The sequence below is a fragment of the Oncorhynchus keta genome, chromosome 13, assembly GCF_023373465.1.
Source record: "Oncorhynchus keta strain PuntledgeMale-10-30-2019 chromosome 13, Oket_V2, whole genome shotgun sequence".
NCBI lineage: Eukaryota > Metazoa > Chordata > Actinopteri > Salmoniformes > Salmonidae > Oncorhynchus > Oncorhynchus keta.
In genome coordinates this window covers 12,816,508-12,833,909 of record NC_068433.1, presented here as the reverse complement: position 1 = coordinate 12,833,909, position 17,402 = coordinate 12,816,508, and the positions used below count along the sequence as shown (strand labels likewise).

At 43.2% G+C, this 17,402-nt stretch overlaps 1 protein-coding gene across 3 annotated transcripts; it reads right to left on the bottom strand.

The window, feature by feature from the left end:
- Positions 1–211: 211 nt before the first annotated feature.
- On the bottom strand, positions 212–16,427 carry LOC118391879 (somatostatin receptor type 1-like). 3 transcript variants are annotated; one of them, XM_035783354.2, is made up of 4 exons: positions 16,093–16,427; positions 7,938–8,035; positions 3,898–3,921; positions 212–3,796 (listed from the first exon to the last, which is right to left on the bottom strand). In XM_035783354.2, the coding sequence occupies exon 4, from the start codon at positions 2,908–2,910 to the stop codon at positions 1,795–1,797; it is 1,116 nt and encodes a 371-aa protein (XP_035639247.1). In that variant the 5' UTR covers positions 2,911–3,796; positions 3,898–3,921; positions 7,938–8,035; positions 16,093–16,427; the 3' UTR covers positions 212–1,794. The 3 variants fall into 3 exon arrangements, with proteins under 3 accessions (XP_035639247.1, XP_035639246.1, XP_035639245.1); XM_035783353.2 differs by lacking the exon at positions 16,093–16,427 and adding an exon at positions 13,286–13,769; XM_035783352.2 differs by lacking the exons at positions 7,938–8,035; positions 16,093–16,427 and adding an exon at positions 13,286–13,763.
- Between the last annotated feature and the right edge of the window lie 975 nt (positions 16,428–17,402).

Here is a 17,402-nt window from a genome sequence, read left to right as displayed (position 1 = left end):
TCCATAAGCGACGCAAGGCAAATCAATTGGACAGACCTCACCGATGATACAGAACCTTGAGAAAATGATTGATTGTACAGATCGGTTGCTGAAATAATGTGTGTGTGTGTGTGTGTACAATTCTTGTTGTAACAGGATAACCGCAGGTCCAAATGCAACATTTATTTCATTTTGGCTATTTACAATTGTCCCTTTGGGCAGCTTGTCTGAGCTTGTTTGAACAAGTGAAAGAAACAGAGAACACAGCAAACACCCAAGAGACTTTTGGCATGAATACTTTTTAACCCCTAGAATGATTCAGAGACTTGACCTCTGTGGCAAATGAGCCTGTCAGTTATTCAATTATTGTCCATGTACTTAATTATTGTCCATGTACTTAATTATTGTCCATGTACTTAAGCCAAGCACAATGTTTGGCCTAGTTTAATAAAAAAAATAAACAATATGATAAACCCCAAAATAAATAAACAAATGAGTTATTTAATATATAGCAGATACAATAGATTTACAGACAGGCAGACACAGGTCAAACAAACATATGTACTGTAAACTCCAGCTAAAAGACCAATGCAAAGTCAAAATCATGAACTCGTCATAGCTGCACCACTTCAATACGAGAAGTCGTTGTCCTGACTTGGCTTTAAATCAACCAACACACTGACATCTAAAGTCTCCATTTTGTGCGTACATTCTCCTGTGCTATGCGTTGGGATAAACGCCGACGTTCTGTACATTACCTTGGAAATAATGCAGCGGGATGAGGCAGAGGTAATGTACAGAACGGAGGAGTTTATCCCGCTTATACCACAGTTTCCAACAAACAATATTAAAGCACACATTTATCGATATAAATAACAATCATGATATTTTCATTTTGGTAAGTGATGTGATACTTTAATCTTTCCACTAAATCTGGTCGTAGTTCTATCGCTGTTGTTCATTGTTTTTGTTCTATATCTATGGACCAGACCCATTGTTATTTTGTATTTATTTTTATTTCCATGCTGTCTGTTAACGTTCGTATCCCTTGCTTTCTAGCTAGCCAACCACGGCTAACACAGTCACGTCAACATCTGCAGCCAGAATTAACAGAAAATTAGCCACATTTGCGTTTAAGCTGTTTTCTACTGACATTCATTTGGATACATCCAAATGATGTAGAGAAAAGTGGCAGAGAAGTTTCCCTTCTCGTAGGGGCACCTTTCCTTCTTTTTTTACGAGGAGATCGCACACAAGGCTAGAAGCTAGCTAAATAATTTGTTGCTAGCAAACCTGCCAATATGACAACCTAAATCAATATCAGTGACTGAAAACAGGTCAAACTAGAAACATGTGGATTTGACAGCATAGAAATTCATGTTCATTCCATCACTCACCACGTTAGGTCATCAGATGTCTCTGCAAAAACAAATGAATGCTAGCTAGCTAGGTTCTCGTTGGACCTGCGTCTACATTGTATCCAGTAATCGGTTTGTGTGGTTGCTAGTTTAGCTTTCTGTAACTTTGTAGCTTGTGCAGTGCTTTATACTGAGTCTTGATCTTGTTTAATGCCCATTCTAGATTGCCCTTCCAGCCAATCAGAAAAGAGTATTCAACAATGCTGTGGTATGAAATTAAATTGTGCTCGTTTAATGGTCACAGCATATAGTGAGAGAACATAATTTATTTCATATTTTGAGTTGGTCCTTATCAAAACTGGCCTCCGTCATTGTTCGTGTGTGGTTTTATTCGTTGTCATTCGTTGCTTCCCTATCACTCTCAGTGTGGGGTTCCATCCACAACACCTTGTCCCTGTCACAATGTAGTAGTGCGTGAGGTATATGTTCCATTCCGGAACACCATATCAGATGCCAGACATTCTTTAGGGAAGTCTTTTTGTCCATTGGTGGCCTGTCTCTTCAGGGCTACAGCACGGTAGTCTACCTGTTCACAGTCCAGCCCAGACTCCAACCAACGGAAACACACAATCCTCTGGAACGACCGGCGGAAGTTATCCGACACAAAGCCATAGAGGATCGGGTTGGCGCCGCTGTTGGCATAACTTAGGATGACGAAGAGTTGGGTGACCATGGGGTTGGGAGGGTGGTGGAACACGCTGACCAGCTGGACGATGTAGAAAGGCATCCAGCAGAGGACAAAAACCGCCACCACACACACCACCATCCGTGTGATCTTTTTCTCAGAGCGTCGCCGCTGCAGCCAACCGGCTTTCAGCCCGACCGCCCGCATGCGCGCCACCATCAGGCAGTAGCAGAGGCAGATTGCGCCCACAGGAAGCAGGAAGCCGAGCAGGAAGGTGTAGACCACGAACGCCTCCGACCACGCTGCCTCAGGCCACAGAAAGTTGCAGTCCACACCGCCATCCTGCGCCGGGACCGTGTCGGCAAAAATTATAATGGGGAGGATGACGAGGAGCGAGAGGCCCCACACGCAGACGTTGACTACTTTGGCAACTGTCGGTCGGCGGTAGCGGGCAGCCTTGATAGGGTGAACCACGGCCACGTATCGATCCACGCTCAACACCGTCAGACAGAAGATGGACGTAAACATGTTAATGCCATCCACGCTCAACACCAGACGGCACATGAGCGAGCCAAATGGCCAATGACGTACAGCCGCCGAGGTCGCCAGAAACGGCACACTCAACATAAACAGTTCATCTGCAATTGCCAGATTCAATATATAAATATTGGTGGCGGTTTTCATCTTGGCGTACTTAAGGATAACATAGATAACCATGGTGTTGCCTGTTAGACCCACGCAGCAGACCAGGGCGTAGATGGAGGGGATGATGATCTTGCTGGTGTCAGGTTCCTGGTCGTAGTCCTCATAGTCTAGGCTGGAGTTGTAGGGGAAGTCGGTGGGGTATGCTGGGTAGTTGCTGGTCCCATTGGTGGCCATGTTGTCCATTTTGTCCAGTTTACCTCAATTTTGGGTTTCTCCTACTGGGAGTTAAGATCTGACTTTGTGTATAATCATTTTTTATACAACAGCTGGGTCTAATCCTGAATGCTGATTGGTTAAAACCACATTCCAACCGGTGTCTTTTCCCACAAGTTACCACCGGCTAAATCTATGAGTCTCTATGTCACATTATAGAATATAGTACACGTCTCAATGTGCTTAGCTGGCTCTTCGTTACCGCCAAAGTGTTGCTTTAGTGTAAAGTACCACGGGTCTCTGTTAAACTCCTTTAAAGAAAGGGGTCAAAAAGGAGGGAGGAAGGAGCAGCAGGAGCAGGGGAGATCCTCATTCTTTGTATACTGTAGGTGCGGCCCTGAAGAGAATGTAATATCTGATCAATGTTATTCTCTTATCTCAAGGTCCATAGATGGGGTTAATCTGACCTAAATCAGAGTCCTCAAGTCTCTCTCAGTTCTCATGTTTCCCAGGGATTTCTAATAATAGAACCGAGCTCCTCAACCAACCGATAAGGGCTAAGGGCACTGAAGCAATTTATGAGGCTGAAACAATGAATTCTTGGCAGCCAAACACTTAACATTCCATATTCATTCACAAATAAACTCACATCTTATTACCCATCTGTTTGTAAGTGGTTCTTAGGAGTATTTTCTTTAATTAAAATCAGGCAAGGTTTCTGGGTATCACTCAAAACTTGGCCAAGGGAGAACATTCCTTGGGATTGATTACAATGTCCTGTTGGAGAGAATTCTGGAGTGGTTGGGAGTTGTTCTGCCCTGTTCTGTCTGGTCCGTCCCAGCTGGTCCAATGGCACTCAGGAGTGGTGTGTGGTAAGAAGTGTTGCGGTGAATTCTGCACCCTCACCATTCTGTGTCTGTGTGGATAGAGGGGTGATTATTTCATCGTTACACCCAGGCTGAACAAGTCCATGTAAATCACTGGCTTTTGGTTTGAGCTCTTCCCTGCTACACCGACCTTTTTTCTTTGAGTCCAGGAAGCCTGTAAGAAAACACAAAGAGCAATCACTGGCATAGTCCCTAAAGGAACTCAAACCAAAACAGCAGAAGAGTTCTGTCTCTAAGAGCTCTGAGGTTTCATTAGATGACCCCATGGGGCAGATCAGCGTCAACATTGCAGACAGACCATGGGTTCTTTCAAAGTAAATGAGACCATGGGTTCTTTCAAAGTAAATGAGACCATGGGTTCTTTCAAAGTAAATGAGACCATGGGTTCTTTCAAAGTAAATGAGACCATGGGTTCTTTCAAAGTAAATGAGACCATGGGTTCTTTCAAAGTAAATGAGACCATGGGTTCTTTCAAAGTAAATGAGACCATGGGTTCTTTCAAAGTAAATGAGACCATGGGTTCTTTCAAAGTAAATGTTTGCATTATTTCTAATCCACCTAGTTCTTAAATAAAAAAAAATTAAAAGACATTACCACCCTTCAATTGATTGGAGTAAGCGAATGGATGGACAACAATACGTCTTCTGCTGATACTTACTACGATTACATATACAGTACACTAATCTTAATTCTAACCCTCAGATGTCTACAGACTAACCAATATTTCCCAGTACACTACCATTTTACTATTTATTTATATTTGTCTGTGATGTCTTACGAGGGTCTTGAACCTCTCCATTTGGACCATTTGTAAAAAAAATAAAAAATAAAAATAAACTTTATCTAAGAGAATAATCATATTTCCCCATTGACTGATGGTGGTTGTTCAGATCTCCTAACAGTACTGTGTGTAGGTCCATCTGAACACAGACATTATGACTTAACAACCACTCCTGGACCTGACTCCAAAAGCGAGCCATCGAAGGACATCACCAAAAGGGATCAGATGATTCTGTTTCCTCATGACAGAGTCTGAACAGGGCTGACTGTTGAATTCCCCGTATATTGTGCATTATTTTTGTGGCAAGAATTGTATTTAATAGTTTAAATTGAAAAGACAAGGTTGATGCATCAATTGTTTTGTATAGCTGTTCATCAACCAGTTTGGGATTATTTCATAGACAAGAAAACATTCGGCCTTGAGTCTTCCTTTGACAGCTTCTGATTAAATATTGAGGTATCACTGTCTCTCTGCACCCTAATGGAACAAAAAGATAATTGAGGTCACATGATCACAACAAGCTACAATTCCATGTCGCCTTCGTATTTCCCAGTCGTCACACCGACATGACCTATGAATTCCCTGTAGTGTTTGTACAAGACTGAATAGTCATAAGGGGAAATGACATCTGTATAACCTAGCTTGTTTTTGTTTTGAGTGTGTGAGTGCACCTATGTGAGGTCGCCTCTCTCCTCGTCCAATTACAGCCGGATGTGAGAGGCAGAGAGGCTCCTTTGACACCTAGCTGAACAGAATTAAGATGTTCAAAGCTGTCTACACACGAACAGGATAAAGACTGAATAGTCATAAGGGGAAATGACATCTGTATAACCTAGCTTGTTTTTGTTTTGAGTGTGTGAGTGCACCTATGTGAGGTCGCCTCTCTCCTCGTCCAATTACAGCCGGATGTGAGAGGCAGAGAGGCTCCTTTGACACCTAGCTGAACAGAATTAAGATGTTCAAAGCTGTCTACACACGAACAGGATAAAGACTGAATAGTCATAAGGGGAAATGACATCTGTATAACCTAGCTTGTTTTTGTTTTGAGTGTGTGAGTGCACCTATGTGAGGTCGCCTCTCTCCTCGTCCAATTACAGCCGGATGTGAGAGGCAGAGAGGCTCCTTTGACACCTAGCTGAACAGAATTAAGATGTTCAAAGCTGTCTACACACGAACAGGATAAAGACTGAACAGACCCCCCTCCCTCTCTTTCCACCACCCTCTCCTCCACTCCCCAACCAACAGAACAGCTAACGGGCCCAGTCATAAGAAAGCAGGAATATAATTGCATTTGTGGCTGGAATATGACATTCCGTTTGAATGCCAGTTTTTCCTTTATTAAAAGAGATATAAATTAATATCCCATTTTGCAGATGATTTTATACTAAGCGACTGACAGTCACGTGTGCATCCATACAGAATACCGAGGCTGATCTCAAAATAGTGCAAGACTGCGTGTGTGTCTGCATGCGTGCGTGTATGTTCGTAGGGTTTTGAGGGGGAAGATTGACGTAAAGCATTCAAAGGCAGTAATAAAATTCATGCCACGCATGTTCTCTGAACACTCAGCGAAACAGATATTGATGAATGTAGGAGGGAGAGAGAAAGCGAGAAAGGGAGGGGAGGAGATGGACAGCTGGATAAGCATTGTCTAGCAATGATAGGAGAGAGAGAGCAAGAGAAACTACAGGAAGAAGACACATGGTGTAAATGAATATATGAGGGAGAGGGCAGAGAGAAAATGACTGTGCGAGAGAAAAGATGAGACAAACACAGACAGAGATAGAGACAGAGGAGACAGACAGAGACAAACAGAGACAAACAGAGATAGAGGAGACAGAGACAAACAGAGATAGACAGAAGAGACAGAGGAGACAGACACAGACAGAGATAGAGACAGACAGAGACAGAGAAGACAGACAGAGACAGAGATAGATAGAAGAGACAGAGACAGGAACAGCAGGAGAAAGTGACATGCAAAGGGTGTATATCAGAGGGAAAGAGAAAGGCTGTGAAAGAGAGCAAAGTAACAGTAGCAGGTCAATATCTCCCATAGAACCTTGTGAATGAAACCTCAGTTTTGAGACACATGACAGTAGACATATCTCCCAGGGGACACCGTCAGACAGGGTTCAACGCCATTACTGCTGACGAATAGAATATTCTTCTACCCGATCCATGTGTCCTATTATGTTCATTGTATTCAGTTACTAATGTATAGTAGTATTTATATGTTTTTGTTGTTGAATATATTGATATCTGTACCGTATTGTTAAAGGGAGCTTGCAAGTAGACATCATTTATACCTGCTCTATGTACGTGACGAATAAACATTGATTTTGATTTGATATTGAACACACCGGTATGTTTTATTTCAATAGATAAAGAGCTCGGTGATGACTACTGTATTTGAGTGGGACACAGATAATAGAAGACAATTCCCTAAATCAACAAAACCAGTGCTGATTTCTGGCCAACACAAAAAGTCTAATCTTTGTGACTACTCTAAACTAACCACAGTTTACTTACTACAGGGTGTCAATGGGAGCTAGTGCCCCCTGGTGGACAGTGAGGGAAACTCCAAAACTCAGGCAATGGTAGTCACAGTGAACCTCTAATAAAACATGCAGACTTTATAATTGGTGGGAGATGGGGTTGGGGGTTAGAGGGACCAAGGAAATTTAATCAGCCGGAAAGTTTCCCAATCAGGTCGACGCAACATCACGTCCATGCGGCAGGTAGCCTAGTGGTTGTAGCATTGGGCCAGTAACCGAAAGGTTGCTGGTTTGAATCCCCGACCTGACAAGGTATAAATCTGTAGTTCTACCCCTGAGCAAGGCACCCCCGGTTCCCTGGGCCCTGAAGACTTGGATGTCGATTATGGCAGCCCCCCGCACTTCTCTGATTCAGAGGGTTTGGGTTAAATGCGGAAGACACATTTCAGCTGAAGCTATTCAGTTGTACAACTGACAAGGTATCCCCCTTTCCCATTTTGAAAGTCCCTGTGGATGGCAGCGCGACATTAGTCTAAGTTGCTGCCATCTCTAGTCAGTCCACCATCCTTTTAAAACACATTGTTGGGACAGCATCGAGGAAGGTGTAGCTTTGTTTGGGTAATGAAGTTTGGACGGATTTGGGCTGTCTGTAGTGGAGGCTGCTGAGTGAGGGGAAGATGGATCATCATGTCTGGAATGGAGTAAATGGAATTGTATCAAACACAAATGGTTTTCATATGTTCTCTCCATTTTAGCCATTATTATGAACCATACTTCCACTCAGCAGACTCCACTGTCTGTCTGTCTGTCTCTCCCACTCTCTCTGCCTTGCTCTGATTGTCTCCCTCTAATCATGCCCTCTCACCCGTTACTATTTATTTCTCCATCACTCACCTCGTCTTCCCCTGACAGGTTCCAGCCACCTTGATTCATCGGAGACAGGCAGCAGCAGTGATAATTCTCCGTCCACCGGAGTGCACTGAAACGACCACCTTTGAAGTTGACAGCAGTGTTTTATGTTGCCGAATGGATATTGTAATATCATACACTATCCATTAGCAGTTCAGGATTTGGTAATGGCCACTCGATCGAGGCACAAATTACACAAATACCATCAAAGTCTATGTTGATTTTTCATTGAGCAACACCTTGTTAGTCATGTCTATAGTGCTTTTGAAATGGTCAATAAGTCACGGAACCATCATGTAACTACCATATCTGTTTTTATCTAAAAGGCATTATGCAGACACGTTTTTTTTTTAAGCAGATGCAAAGTACACTGTTCCCCATCACACGCGCACACACACACTGGTTCATTACCACACCTCTATAACATCTCTAAAAGACCCATTTCCTTTCACATCCTGTATCATTTCATTTGCTTTGGAAAACAAAAGCCACAGCATAACTCCTGCTTTAATGATTCCATAAGTATTCAAATAGTACATTTGTCACCATGCAATTTAGAACCAAACTGGTTTGTGTCATAGTAGTGTTTACGAAATTGCTTCTTCAGAAATGTTCCCCCTATTTTCATATGATCAGTTGGGTGGATTACAAAGTAGTGGGAAAAGGAACTGTGGGGAGAACCCATCTATAAAAAAAAGGGGCAAACATTTGTAAGCACTTCATACACTGGATGGGTCCACTGGCTTAAGGTACTCAGAGCCTGGAGCCTTTCCTCATCTCAATGCAATATTGGCATTTCACATAAGAGTGAAGTGCTATAGAGAGAGACTGGGATAAGAGAGCCTGACTTGATATATTTAAATATAGAAATAAAGCTCAAGTCAGGCTGTCTTATCCCTGTCTCCCTCTACAGTGTTTGATGGAAGTGGAATTGATGGAAACACTATCCTCTGATGTCTTCAAAGGGCAATCAGAAAGAGAGAAACTGAATATGTGACATGCGAAAGTCTCTGTGATTGTATTCTCTCATCGAAGTGCACTAAATATACAAAAGTATGTGGACACCCCTTCAAATGATTGGATTTTGCAATTTCAACATCACCCGTTTGCTGACAGGTGTAGAAAATCGAGCACACAGCCATGCAATCTCCATAGACAAACACACACAATAGAATGGCCTTACTGAAGAGCTCAGTGACTTTCAACGTGGCACCGTCATAGGATGCCACCTTTCCAACAAGTCAGTTCATAAAATTTCTGAACTGCTAGAGCTGCCCCGGTCAACAATAAGTGCTGTTGTTGTGAAGTGGAAACGTCTGAGAGCAACAACGGCTCAGCCGTGAAGTGGTAGGCCACACAAGCTCACAGAACGGGACCACTGAGTGCTGAAGCGCATAGGGTGTAAAAGTTTTGCAAAACTCACTGAGTTTAAAACTGCCCCTGGAAGCAACGTCAGAACAATAACTGCTCGTCGTGCTTCATGAAATGGGTTTCCATGGCCGAGGAGCCGCGCACAAGCCTAAGATCACCATGCACAATGCAAAGCGTCGGCTGGAGTGGTGTAAAGCTCTCCCCATTGGACTCTGGAGCAGTGGAGACGCGTTCTCTGAAGTGATGAATCACGCTTCACCATCTGGCAGTCTGACGGACTAATCTGGGTTAGGCGGATGCCAGGAGAACGCTTCCTGCGCAAATGCACAGTTCCTACTGTAAAGTTTGGTGGAGGAGGAATAATGTTCTGGGGCTGTTTGTCATGGTATGGGATAGGCCCCTTAGTTTCAGTGAAGGGAGATCTTAACACTACAGCATACAATGACATTCTAGAAAATTCTGTGCTTCCAACTTTGTGGCAAAAGTTTGGGGAAAGCCCTTTCCTGTTTAAACATGACAATGTCCCCATGCACAAAGCAAGGTCCATACAGAAATGGTTTGTCGAGATCATTGTGGAAGATCTTGACTGGCCTGCACAGAGCCCTGACCTCAACCCCACCGAAAACCTTTGGGATGAATTAGAACGCTGACTGGGAGCCAGAGGCCTAATCGCCCAACATCAGTGCCCAAGTCCCTGCAGCAATGTTCCAACATCTAGTGGAAAGCCTTCCCAGAAGAGTGGAGGCTGTTACAGCAGCAAAGGGTGGACCAACTCCATATTAATGCCCATGATTTCGTAATGAGATGTTCGACGAGCAGATGTCCACATAATTTTGCTCATGTAATGGGGGACCAATTATAGACGCATGGCAGTTTGCTTTTCGGTTTGTGTGTGTGTGTGTTTGGAAGTGTATGTCTGTGCACGTGTGTGCATGTTCTGTGTCTGTTGGTTGGCTGTCAGGGCATTGACAAGGAAATGGTGTGCTCTCTTTCATCCTGTGGTCAAATGACAAGTACCATGACGACATTGAAAGCTCCAGAGAGCACACGAGGTCCTTACTGAAAGACATGCATTTATTCTAATGACTTGGTGAAGGGAAACAGACACACAACAGGACAACATGAGACAGAGAGTCATTGAAGTGGAACTGGTCTGTCGCATAGTGAATTATGTTTAAACTGTCATTGTTGATAACGGTCTGCTGCACACCCCCACACGCGGAACAGTCACAACTTGACAGGCAAGTGGTTGGTGCTTAATTTGCAAGTTTCAGTGAGAATAAGAACAAAGTAACCTTCTCAACAGTGTAGTTTGTGGTATTCATCATTATATGGCATCCTTGAAATTTAATTGAATTCTTGATTTAATTGTGAGCAATGCTCGAAAAATGTAGGATTTTGGGGGGGTTTCTGTTTTCAGTTGCATTACGCTTTAGGCTACACATCTTCCGACACATCATTTATGAATCTCTGATTCCATAATGACATGTCAGGAGGCGAGTTCTCCAGCCGTGCTGTAGAATTCATTAAATGCCTCTTAAATTAATTGCATGTTTAATATTTCTGCTCTGCAACAGTTGGTGCACCAGCACCTTCATTACACATGACGTTTAGCCTCGCTAACCAACCACATGTTGTGTAGTTCAACAAATAGAGAAGCGATGTGTACCGTCAAGTTGATGGTCTGAGAAAAAGGTCCTGAAGACAGATTTAGATACAAGTCTCTGTGCAAAGCATTTCATAACTGTCTAAAGAGTTAATATATATATATATATATTTTTTAAACTTAAGCTATAGGCAGGTCTCACTCAACTCTTTGGGGACATTAATATACAAGACACCATGGATTTTTTCTGAGACCCTGAGGAATAGTCTGTCAGAGGGAAGATAGCTTGAGTCCGTCTGGCTGTTTGAGTTTGAGTCCGTCTGGCTGTTTGAGCTGCTGTCTATCTGCCCAGTCAGCCCCTTCACTCGACAGCAAGGCTGTCTGCCACCGGTAATACTGTAACTGTTTCAGCTCCTCACTGAATAAACTACCCACACAGTATCAAACACCACATACTTGTATAGACTCACTAACGTCACAGAAGGCTCAGACTTAGTTTCACACACCATAGAGCAGGGTTCCACAACTGGTGGCCTGCCGGCCGAAATTGGCCCGCTGGGGGGTTTATTTGGCCACCCAAGTTTTCAAATTATTATTATTTTAATTAAAAATATTTTTTTTTCACTGTTGGACATGAAAGACTAATAAAAAACAGGAAATCATCTCCAGGTGATTTGTACATTTTGGAAAACTGTTCCCAAGTATTCCAATGCATTATAGAGAGACATGTGATCTTGAAATGATTATTTTAGTAAAATGTTATATCTGTTTGGGCTTCTTGCGGTCAATTTGCATCTACAAGTTATTGGTAATTATGTTCTGGCCCCCTGACCATCAGCCCCCTGACCATCCTCCCCTGACCATCCGCTCCCTGACCATCCGCCCATCCGCCCCCCATCAACCATCAGCCCCCTAACCATCAGCCCCTAACCATCCTCCCCTGACCATCCTCCCCCTGACCATCCTCCCCCTGACCATCCTCCCCCTGACCATCCTCCCCTGACCATCCTCCCCCTGACCATCCTCCCCCTGACCATCAGCCCCCTGACCATCCGCCCCCTGACCATCCTCCCCCTGACCATCCTCCCCCTGACCATCCTCCCCCTGACCATCAGCCCCCTGACCGTCAGCCCCCTGACCATCCGCCCCCTGACCAGCCGCCCCCTGACCATCAGCCCCCTGACCATCCGCCCCCTGACCATCCGCCCCCTGACCATCAGCCCCCTGACCATCAGCCCCCTGACCATCCGCTCAAGAAAAAAATTAAATCAATTGTCTCGCGGCTGAATCTAGTTGACGATCCCTGCCATTAGACTCACTAATGTCACAGAAACCAAAATCAACAGCCATACATTACAATACAAACTACAGTTCTGTCATAAACCATTTCCAATTTACATGGACACTGAATCAGACATATAATATACAAATGATTAGTATTATAGGCATAGGTAGACACTAACAGGATATAATCAGTAACAGACAACCAACTCACTATCACTGATCACTGGTACACAGGTGTTGTTGCCTGGCTACCCAGCCACATCATTCCTACCAACTGTTTCTTCTCCAAAATAAATCTGGATTTGCCTCCCTCCCTGACGATGTCTAGAATGGAAACACATTGACTGTTCTGATTGGTCCCAGAAACCTATGGGTTGGGCCAGAGTAGGGCTGTTTTGGTAACCATATTATTGCCACATAATCTCCTCTTGTGCACTCTGGACATGGTTGGTAGTACCCAAGTCACTAACAACCATCAGGACCTAATGGCCTGGTACTCATGGCTCTATTGTCCCCATCACCATTCTGACATCAATGCAAATGCCATCGAAAAATCACATCAAACACTTATCATCAAAACAGGCCTATCTTACTTTTAAAACTCACCTCACTGAGTACAAAACATGTTTATTGTAGATGTTTCATAGCCTAATACAATGAAATGTACAGCACTTTCTAAGATGATGATTCATTCAAAACACCTATTAGAGTTCCTGCATAGGCCTCCCCCAGAAAACTGAATTCAAATGTGCATTGTTCCTTTATACAATAAATAGCCTACAGCATATTAAACATAAAACAAAACTCATTTAAGATGTCTTTGGTCTCTAGCCGATGCTCCAACATTGAAGAAATTCTAGTAATCACCTTTGAGTGATAGACTGTATTATTATCCATACTGGATGGACTGGTTACCTTATGCTACGCTTCAAACTTTATATCCGTTGAGTCTGGGAGAAAATGTACAGGTCTAGCTGATGCGGTTGGTTCAATGATTGTGCAAAGCGGCTTATATTTGATTTTGAATAGCCTGGTAATAAGGGACGTTTGTATTAATTAGGTGACACATTACCTTTAGCTATACAGGATATCTCACCACCATGCGTTTCAATCTCCTCCTCTCTCTCATTTATTCCTTTCTAGAGCGCTCAGACGGGGTGTCAGCAGTTCAGTGAAATATGTTTAGTTGTGAAAACATGTTGCTATCGATGTTCCCAAACAGAATTCACTTGGTTTTCCAAATTAAGCACTTGGTAGCTGTAGGAACAAGGTTCTTGAGCCCTTGGCATAGAGCGTTTGGGTGGAATATCACCTGTCGCGCAGGGAGAACGTGCTCCTCAAACAGTGGTTGACGCGTGGACTGAAACAAGTGTTCTTATATGTATTTCTCAGCTGCTCATATTAAGCACATGGCCGCCAGAGCCTGCCTACATGATGACGTTATCAGCTTTGATACACTGATTGGTCAGATTTGTTAGAGATTTTCCAATCGCTGATTAATTTGTTTTGTACCGACGCCCCTAATTTTTTTCTTAAATCACACAAACAACTTCTTGGATGTCCGTTTCAGACTGAACGTATGTAGCGATTGATAGAGCAGAGGAATTCAAATAAAGGAGAGTCGTCAGGCAACAGGTGTACCTCATCAGTCAATCACAACGTCACCTTTTCCACGTTTACTATCAGAACCCAAGCAGGTGCAGTCTTGGAACTGCATCCGTAGTCAATAATATAACCATCCACCCACAGAGCTACAATAGGCTACACTACATGATGTATATATAATCACATTCTATGTCGTGGACAGCCCCTTTGGAATTGTGCGTGCTAGCTTAAAGGGTAGCCTAGTGGTTAGAGCTTTGGACTAAACTTGCTTTCAACTGCAACATTAAAAATACTCGGTCTGTCTCTTACTCTCTCTCTCTCTTTTCCTCCATACCTTTTTGAAAACATCCATGCAGATTTTCCTGATTCACTTGAATTCACAGGATTTAAAATAATTAATTATTCAAAGAAATAAACTATTTGCTCTTTGGCCCAGTCCATAACTAGCAGCAAAGCAGGGAAGCTCTTACAAGCTCTTAGCATCATCATGCTGTGGGAATGCTTTTCATCGGCAGGGACTGGGAAACTGGTCAGAATTGAAGGAATGATGGATGGAGCTAAATACAGAGAATTTCTAGAGGGAAACCTGTTTCAGTCTCCCAGAGATTTGAGACTGGGACGGAGGTTCACCTTCCAGCAGGACAATGACCCTAAGCATAGTGCTAAAGCAACACTCCAGTGATTTAAGGGGAAACATTTACATGCTTGGAATGGCTTAGTCAAAGCCCAGACCTCAATCCAATTGAGAATCTGTGGTATGACTTAAAGATTGCTGTACACCAGCAGAACCCAGGAGCTGGAGCGATTTTGCCTTGAAGAATGGGAAAAAAAATCCCAGTTGCTAGATGTGCCAAGCTTATAGAGACATACCCCAAGAAACTTGCAGCTGTAATTGCTACAAAAGGTGTCTCTACAAAGTATTGACTTTGGGCGGGGCGAATAGTTATCCACGCTCAAGTTATTATTTTTTTTGTCTTATTTCGTGTTTGTTTCACAAGAGAAAATATTTTGCATCTTCAAAGTGGTAGGCATGTTGTATAAATCAAATGATACCAACCCCCCCCCAAAATGTATTTTAATTCCAGGTTGTAAGGCAACAAAATAGGAAAAATGCCAAGGGGTATGAATACTTTCGTACGCCACTGTAAATCCAATGTCATGGTGAAATGTTTTGTTGGTTTCACGTTGAGATCACATTACTTGACAACTCCTTCTGAGTGGTGCAGCGGTCTAAGGTACTCTTGTTCAAATCCAGGCTGCATCCCATAGGGCAGCGCACAATTGGCGCTGGGGTAGGCCGTCATTGTAAATAAGAATTTGTTCTTAACTGACCTGCCTAGTTAAAGGCTACAAAAATGAACTCAACCAAATGTACATCCAAAACTAGATGTTGAACTGAAGTCTGTGGGAAGGTGTGTTTGTACAAAAAAAATAATCTGAACCTGCCAGTTTCTACTGTAAAGGTTAATATTTATCAATTTTGAACTTGACGCGAAATTGTGTGCATCTCCAAGCATAGCTCAGACTATGCTTACACACAACTTCTAGTGGTTGATCAATTGTATTACAAGAAAATATTGTTATTTGGGGGAAAAGGGAGTGTTTGACGCATGTAATAATGGTTGACTTACAAACCCAAAAAATTGGTAGCCTACAGTATTGAGCTGAGAGGCACGACATCACAATTCATCTCAAAGACAGAAGACAATCATAATCAACAATAATCAAACATAGTCATCTATTGATAAACAAAATATTGAACAACAATTTGTCTTTTGCATAGAACTGTGGGCTGTAGAATTTACATATACATTGTTTGAATAGACAATAAATCATGCTAAATAGCCCCATATCATCATAGATCCACCACCATATTTGACCATGTGTATGACGTACTTTTCTGCATACGCTTCTGTTTTGCAACGCCAAACCCTCTACAGGTGTGCGTGGCCAAAGAGCTCTATGTTCATCATCTGACCGTAGAGCCGGTTCCAAACCAAGCGCCAATGCCGTCGATCAAACTTCAGGTCGGTGCTTTGGTCAGATGACATGAACATAGAGCTCTTTGGCCACACACGCCAGTGGTGGAAAAGTACCTCATACCTACAGTAATATATGGTGGTGGATCTTTGATGATCTTATTTATATCATACAGTCTTATTTGCTCCTCTTTATCAAGGGTGCCAATAATTATAGACCTGACTGTACATAATGTAACTGCCATATAGTGAAAATCTAATATTTTCCTGGAAGCATAGGAGAGGAGAGACTCACCGTATCCAGGTGACTGAGTACTGTCAGAGTCCCATCCCAGTCAGCCTGTTCAAGTCCTCCGTTCTCTCCTTCTCCCTCTCCAGGATGGATGGATAGATAAAAATGTGATAGACCTGTGGAGAACTGTCTTTCGTCTCACTTTGTCCATTATCTGCTATCTTTTAACAGTCCACTTACCCATAGCACTCACAAATTCTCAGTGTTGCTGTTGCTGCTCACTACCGCTCTCTGCTCTCTCTTTCTCTTTCTCTCTCTGAGGATCTCGAGGCTTGCACACTCACGCGCTCTTCTCACACACACACACTCTCTCTCTCTCTCTCTCTCTCTCTCTCTCTCTCTCTCTCTCTCTCTCTCTCTCTCTCTCTCTTTCTCCCTCTCTCTTTCTCTTTTTTTTCCTCTCTCTCTCTCTCTGTCTGTCGATCACCATCCCTCAAGTCTCTACTCCTTTATCCCTCTCTCTCTCTCTCTCTCTGTCGATCACCATCCCTCAAGTCTCTACTCCTTTATCTCTCTCTCTCTCGATCACCATCCCTCAAGTCTCTACTCCTCTCTCTCTCTCTCGCTCTCTCTCTCTCTCTCTCTCTCTCTCTCTACTCCTTTATCTCACTCTCTCTCTTTACATCTCTTTGTCTTTAGTGGGGCTTTCAGCACCTCAGTGGGTATTTTTGCCACTGGCAGCATCCGTTGGAGTGAGCTCACTCTCACTCTCTCTGTCTGTCTTTCTTTACCCCTGTGTGTTTGTCTTTTTTTTGCTGCAAGGTTGATTCCTCCCCAAGCATTCAGGTGGACCAGAAGGAGATAGTGACGAGGGAGCCTACCACTGTACTGTGTCGCTTAGACTCAGATCCCCTGCTATTTGTGTTAGAATGATCCAGAGCCAGTAAATAGCTAACAAGTTTGTGTGTGAAGTGAAGTCAGAATATTGGCACGGGGCATCCTTGAGTTGGGTTATTTTGCTTTCCAAGGGGCCCCCAAAAGAAAGTGAATCTCTGTGATCTACATACATGTATGTGCACTTCTGAGAAGGGGAGAAAAACGTCTCGCTTGATTTTCTGAGTTTGAAGAGGGCTCTCTCTCTCTCTCTACTCTACTCTACTCTACTCTACTCTACTCTACTCTGCACCCCTCTGTCCTCTTTACCCTAGACTCTATTCTCTCTGTGTGTATGTGGAAACAATTATTGTGTCCCTATGCCTTATAGAGTTCACTCTCCCCAACCCAAGTAACTCTCAGAAGATAGGCTACATTTCGTACATCAACAAGATGTCTTGAATGTCAATTTTTGCAATGTAGGCCTATTGCTTTCTTAA